A 7,595-nucleotide genomic window follows, 5' to 3' on the forward strand; every position below is an offset into this window, starting at 1 on the left:
CAATGAGTGACGTATACGCGCGAGAGATCACTTCCGGCGCTTGCGTAAACTCGTAAACTACGCCAGAGCGCATACACACCTCACGCACCGGATGCCGTGCGCTCAAAGCAGTTGGACATAGTGGTGTATTAGAGGTAAAAAAATTATATAAATACTGTTCGGTTTCTGGCACAAACCGATCGTTTCGTGTCTTAGGACATCAATGTGTCGTCACGAGCCGCAGGGTTTAATTTGGATTTGTCTGTGCATGTTTTTTTTACTCTCATAGATTTTGTTATCATTGCCATGCATTATACGACTGATAGACTGCAACGGTTAAAGTTAAAGATCATCATATGTGTTCTACTGAAGAAACAAAGTCACCTACATCTTGGATGCCCTGGGGGTAAGCAGATAAACACCAAATTTTCATTTTTGGGTGAACTATCCCTTTAAGTCTTTATAAGGTGTGTTTAGCCATAACAATCCTAGTCATAAAAACATTGTGTGGGTGACATTCAGTATTCAGGATTAATGATACACTACAGGTCAAAAGTTTGGAATCATTAAAATAAATCAATAACAGTAAAATTGTGAAATATTATTAGAATTTATAATAAATGCTTTCTATTTTAACATTTTAAAATGTAATTTATTTCTGTGATGCAAAGCTGAGTTTTCAGCATCATTACTCCAGTCTTCAATGTCACATGATCCTTCAGAAATCATTCTAATATGCTCAAGAAACAGTTCTTATTTCATCTCTCATTTCTTACTCCTATTTATCAATGTTGAAACATTTTTCTGTTTCTTTTTATTTCTTTTTATTAGATATCCATGAGTAACTAAACCCGCTTTACCCAATGCATACAACATGTTGACTGCAAGGAAGGCATGCGTGTCTTTGACAGCCAGACGACTTCTGGGGGCATCTGTATCTTCGACCCTTGACCCCCAGCGTCACCCTAGAGCGCTCCGTACCGCCGCCCCACACAGAGATGAAGTGAAGCTCCACGAGGGCTGGGCTGCCCTGGCCAAGAAGCAGCTGAAAGGGAAAAACCCTGAGGATCTGATCTGGAGGACCCCAGAAGGCATCTCTATTAAACCTGTATACACTCAGACAGACACCGCCGCGGTCCAAGATGAGCTGCCGGGAGTCTTCCCATTCACCCGAGGGCCTTACCCCACCATGTACACCTACAGACCCTGGACCATCAGGCAATATGCTGGATTCAGCACTGTAGAGGAAAGCAACAAGTTTTACAGGGATAATATCAAAGGTATGATGTCACAGCATTAAAACTACTACTACTAAATTATATATTAAGTTATATAGTAATACTGTCATAAAAAAATATAAAATAAAATAAATAACTTTAAAATAAACAGTCAAAATAAAACATTGAATATATATTATATATACATATACATATATATATATATATATATATATATGTATATGAAGAGTTTATTTGCAAAAACAGAAAACTTTTTTTTTTTTTTTAATCACATTTTTTATTATGTTGTCATGTTTTTATTGTTAGTTAGCTGTATTTTTTAGGTTTTTATTTTTAACCTAATCAAAATAACCCAACTGCAGTTTGATTGAGATTAATTGGAATGCACAATGAAAAAACATGATTTTTGAAAATTGTAAAAAAAAAAATGTTTGCAAAAAATGTTTTTCGAGTTCAGTTTTTGCAAATGAACTCATATATATATATATATATAAACACGTACTAAAAAGATATATATATAAAAAAGATATTTTATAAATATATAAAATAAAATAAAAATTATAATATTAAAATGAAAAATTTGATCATACAAATATTGTTTATTTGCATGCCATGTGACCATGAATGTGTTGTTGAATTATTATACAATATTAACTTAAGATCTCAGAGGAGCTGCTAATAAATATTTAGGTCAAGGTTTGGCTCACAAAAATCTTTGCTATAAGTCAAATACAAACTGTTTTTCCTTTGCAGCGGGCCAGCAGGGCCTTTCTGTAGCTTTTGACCTTGCGACACACAGAGGTTATGACTCTGACAATCCCAGAGTTCATGGGGATGTGGGAATGGCAGGGGTAGCTATTGACACCGTAGAAGACACCAAACTGCTGTTCGACGGCATCCCGCTGGAGAAGATGTCGGTATCCATGACAATGAACGGAGCCGTCATTCCCATTCTAGCCATGTTCATCGTGACCGGAGAAGAGCAAGGAGTGCCCAAGGAGAAGCTGACCGGCACCATCCAGAACGACATCCTCAAAGAGTTCATGGTGCGAAACACCTACATCTTCCCTCCAGAGCCGTCAATGCACGCCATCGCTGATATCTTCGCCTACACCTCAAAGGTACGGCTTGAGTGGCAGGACTTTTATATCTTTTTTTATATAGTCCACTGTCCGTTTTTAAAGTGCTCAGATTGTTTTTTTTTTTTAAATCGCTCATATTTCTTTTTATTTTTTATTCTTCCAGTGACTTGAGTATGATAGAGTACTCAAATACTCAATGATAGAGTATTCAGCATCCTAGCACGTGCTTTTTACAGCCTTGTAGTTTTGACCATCTTTATAGAATTAATATTCAGACGGTATCTGACCTCCACACTCTGTAAAACATTGGATTTTCTTTCTTACAGAATATGCCCAAGTTTAATTCTATTTCCATCAGTGGATACCACATACAGGAAGCTGGAGCTGATGCCATCCTGGAGTTGGCTTACACTATTGCCAACGGACTGGAGTACTGCAGAACTGGACTGAAGGCTGGACTCACCATCGATGAGTTCGCTCCCAGGTTAGCTTGGAAATTCACTTTGTCAGTTCCATATTCTTTTACTTCTCTTCTTAATAATAGTGGACCATTTTCACAAGACTGTGATGATGCGTTTCAACGTAAAATTTAAAAAATATATATTTTTTTAAAAATGTATGTACATTTATAACACTATACTTTGTTTTCTATCACCTTTGCATCAAATTACAAAAAAAGAAAAAAAAAAAAAAAAACTAGTTAACGCTAATGCGAGGGTGTGTCTAATGCAGCGTCTATGGGAGGGACGGTAAATTGAATATAACTGCCGTTATCAGTCTCTCTCAATTTTTTCCCTTCTTTTGAAAGTCGTGAAAACGCTTTTCTTTTGCATTTTGAACAAAAGGGAATGCAAAAAAAAATATTTGTTGTACTCTCCCATTCACTGCCCTCGAAGTTTACCCAGCTTTGACGACTTCCGTTTCTGAGAAACCCGTAAATGTGAAAAAGGTCTATAATAATAATAATACTTGTTAAATAATATTATGCAATGCAATGTGGTAATGATAATAATAATAAAATAAGAAAGTAGTAGTAATAATAATACTGTACATATTATTAATTCATGATTTATGATTAATACAAATTTGAATTACTGGATTTTTGCTAATTAATTAAATATATAAAAAAATGTAATAAAGTATTAAATGTGATATTATTATTACTATTATTATTAATGATAGTTGTTATTATTAAAAATTATTTATTAATAATAAATACATATTAAATTATATATTACAAAATACATGAATAATAATTATCATACTGAGTATAAAATAATGAATACTACTATTAATACTAGTAATAGAAGTGCATTTTAATAATTCATCTATTTTATTGTTTCATTGATACCATTTTAATTTATTCCTTTTTTATGAATACAATTATATTCAATTGTATTGATTGTATAAATGTTATTAAATATTATTATTGCTATTACTAATACTAAATGTGAGTACATTATGAATTCAATTACTATAATTTTATTTAATGCATATTAGTTAATACATTACAAAGATGGTAATTAGGATTATATGGTAATCTAGCATTTTATACTACAAATGAATGATTATAATACTATTGATAAATTATTATTATTATTGCACTTCTACTACTAATAGAAATACATATTAAATTGTGTTGTTTAAATAAATATTCATCTAATTATTGATATTATTCTATTACTACTTTTACATATACATATTATTTCTAATTAATTCAACTACTATAATTATTATTAATAATACATTATAAAAATAATAATGATAATTCTAATAACAACGAAGAATAACACAGCTGATGTATTGGTTTTCTAAAGGTTTCATATACAGTATGAAGGCATGCAGTGTGATTTTTATGCATGATCTCTTTTTAGATTGTCATTCTTCTGGGGGATCGGCATGAACTTTTATATGGAAATAGCAAAGCTGAGGGCAGCGCGGCGATTGTGGGCGACACTTATCAAAGAGAAGTTCCAACCCAAGAACTCCAAATCCCTCCTGCTGAGAACTCACTGTCAGACATCAGGATGGTCCCTCACTGAGCAGGTACTGTCACTGAACTCGGCTCAAACTGTTCATACTTGCTTTTTGTCACATTAAACAAGCTGTGGTGCAGTAAAGTGTAAAAGTGTTAAATCACATTTTTGACATACAATACATGATATGTTGTCCGTTTCTTAAAGGGGTCATCGGATGCCCATTTTCCACAAGTTGATATGATTCTTTAGGGTCTTAATGAAAAGTCTATAACATACATTGGTTAAAATTTCTCAATGGTAGTGTAAAAAACACCTTTTTTACCCTGTCAAAACCTGCTCCGTTTTCAGCAAGCCATTTTAGTCCATGTTGCTTTAAATGCTAATGAGCTCTGCTGACCCCGCCCCTCTCTTCTGTGGGGTGACGAGCAGACTGTAAACTTCAGCCGTGAAACTGGCTAACCAGCATGTTATTAGGAAAGGCGATTTGCAAAGATTCATAAAAAACCCTTATACTCACTTCTTCTGTTGATGAAGCTGGATCACGAATGATTCGCGCGAACATAGACGCATTTAGGCAGATCGGGATCGGCGCATTCCCTTCAAAACGAAAGTAACATTAATCCTCTGAGACTTCCGCGGCTCAGATGTCGGGAGTAAACAACGACAACATTATTACATCCAACAACAAAACACCTCAATCGCTTAATCGGAGACGTTCTTGTCTTCCCCTGCACCGGAGTCGACACAATGGCGGACTGATGACAGCTCACTCAGGGCGGGTCTAAGGTAAGACGCCAGTCCAGTCTGTGCTGAAACGCTACTGTCAATCAACTATCGTGGGAGGGGCCTGTGCAGAACTACGTCATTCTGACAGGAATCTGAGAACAGCCTGATTTGAGAAAGGGGATTTTAAAATAGGGATTTAAAAAAAAACACGGGGTGGATTTTTATCATTATAGGATGGATGTGTACACACACTTCCAACACACATTTATGTTCAAACAACTTGTAAAGTGAATTTCGCATCCGATGACCCCTTTAAATTTCTGTGATGATATGCTGGGTAGCTGTGTCCGTAGGTGAAATATCATTTTCCAAAATGCTGCTGTATTTTGAACAAATTATGTTCTGATGGGTCTGATTAAATCTGCCTCATTTGCTCTTCAGGACCCTTACAACAATGTGATCCGTACCGTGATTGAGGCCATGGCTGCAGTGTTTGGAGGCACACAGTCTCTGCACACAAACTCTTTTGACGAGGCTCTGGGTCTGCCCACCGTCAAGAGCGCCCGCATCGCCCGCAATACACAGATCATCATCCAGGAGGAGTCGGGCATCCCGAAGGTGGCTGACCCCTGGGGTGGGTCCTACATGATGGAGGCCCTCACCAATGACGTGTACAACTCAGCACTCAAGGTTTGTACTATAGAGAACCACTCATTAAAAAAACTTCTATTATCTTGGTAAACTTTCTGTAATCTGTTCATATTTATGTGTTTTGCATCATAATAAATGGTGACAACTGTATTTAATTATAATCTGTGGTAATGGATTTTTATCCTCATATGTCTGCATAATAAAAAAACACCTGACTTTATATCTAGATCTGTAATTAAACACTTTATAAACACATCAAATGATTAATGACAACATACACTGTAGAAATTTTGGCTGATACAAATTTTGATGTTATGGTTGGTAATTGATATGATCTAGCCAGTATTAAAAGTCTGTATTTTTATAATAATATTATAACTACTATAATTAATAATAAACTAAAATAAATAAATAAACATTACAATTAAAATAAATAATAAATATGGTGGATGGCTAATATGGTCAATATAAATGATTATTATTAATAATAATAATAATAATATCATTATGAATTGCATTATTATTATTATACATGCATGTTAAATATTACATAGTACATGTAAAATAATAATGATAATAAAATAATTGATACATTTAATCATAATGATGATAGAAGTACATATTTGTAATAAATCTATTTTGTTTTATTAATACAGTTTTAATTTAAGCTGCAGAGATGCTTTACACCTGAAATTGAATTCATTTCATAATTAGTGAAATTTGCAACATTTGTTATTTTCCTGTTTAGGCTTTGAAACAATCTGTATTGTATTATAAGTGATATATAAATAAATGTGACTTGACTTATTAATTTATTAAATTGTATAAATATTATTACTATTATTATTACAAATAAAATAATTTGTTATTTGAATTTATTGAAATTAATACTAATTTAGAATGTAATATCCTTATTATTATTATTATTATTATGATAAAATAACAGTAATTCCTGGATTTATAAAAATAAGCAGTTACTTAAAGTAAGCCTTGATATTCCTACTCTGAAGCACTCTGATTTGTTACTGAGTAGGCAGTAATATCTGTGATATTTGTGTGTGTTTACACGAGTTCTGTTCTCTTTGCGTCTCGTTTAGTTCATCACTGAGATTGAGGACATGGGCGGTATGGCTCGTGCTGTAGCTGAGGGAATTCCCAAACTGCGCATCGAGGAATGTGCCGCCCGCAGACAAGCGCGCATTGATTCAGGTATCAAAGCAAAACACTCATATACACATGACTGAATACATGATTACAGCCCAGGACACGTGACTAATGTCCCATTTAACTAAAGTGCTACTTCAGAAACTTCCATGAGTAATGGAAGTGGTCTCGACTAGTCATATGCATTAAAAACGTCTCCAGTTACCGTCGTAACCTCGATTCCCTGAGAGACGGGAACGAGACATGGCGTCACAAGCTGACGCTTTGGGTACTCCCTTCCTTCCTAAACCTACCTGAAATCTTATAGCACAACGCCAGTGAAGTTGCAACTCACACTGGCCAATGCCAGCCAAGACGGCGATTAGGGGCTGGGCCCCCGCCGCTATATAATGCGCCGTCTTGGCGGCATAAGCTCAGAATCTTCAGACTGAACCAACAGCTCCACAGACCTTAGCAGTGAACATGGCAGCCTACACCATGTCTCGTTCCTGTCTCTCAGGGAACTAAGGTTACGACAGTAACCGGAGACGTTCCCTCGAGAACGGTTCACTCGACATGGCGTCAGAAGCTGACGCTTTGGGGACTGTATAGAACAGTGGTTCTCAACTGGTTTGGCCTTGGGACCCACGTTACAGTACAGTACTCCCCCATCTGAGGGTTGTCCCCCTAAAAATATGATTAAAAACCACGCTGTGTATTGTAAATAACAATGTTTTATACTTTAAATAATTGTGTAAGTAGTAAAACAACACAAACGGGGCAAAAATGTGTTTTAA

At 35.2% G+C, this 7,595-nt stretch overlaps 1 protein-coding gene across 1 annotated transcript in view; it reads left to right on the forward strand.

The window, feature by feature from the left end:
* LOC107667609 (methylmalonyl-CoA mutase, mitochondrial-like) overlaps positions 1-7,595 on the forward strand; it is a 37,851-nt gene that overhangs the window by 2,654 nt on the left and 27,602 nt on the right. Inside the window, exons 2-7 of the mRNA XM_016459318.1 lie at positions 811-1,259; positions 1,971-2,338; positions 2,626-2,783; positions 4,174-4,345; positions 5,446-5,694; positions 6,753-6,864. Coding sequence (XP_016314804.1) covers positions 854-1,259; positions 1,971-2,338; positions 2,626-2,783; positions 4,174-4,345; positions 5,446-5,694; positions 6,753-6,864 — 1,465 coding nt within the window. The 5' untranslated portion in view covers positions 811-853. The remainder of the gene's footprint in view (positions 1-810; positions 1,260-1,970; positions 2,339-2,625; positions 2,784-4,173; positions 4,346-5,445; positions 5,695-6,752; positions 6,865-7,595) is intronic.

Source organism: Sinocyclocheilus anshuiensis, unplaced genomic scaffold (assembly GCF_001515605.1).
Source record: "Sinocyclocheilus anshuiensis isolate Anshui unplaced genomic scaffold, SAMN03320099.WGS_v1.1 scaffold1189, whole genome shotgun sequence".
NCBI lineage: Eukaryota > Metazoa > Chordata > Actinopteri > Cypriniformes > Cyprinidae > Sinocyclocheilus > Sinocyclocheilus anshuiensis.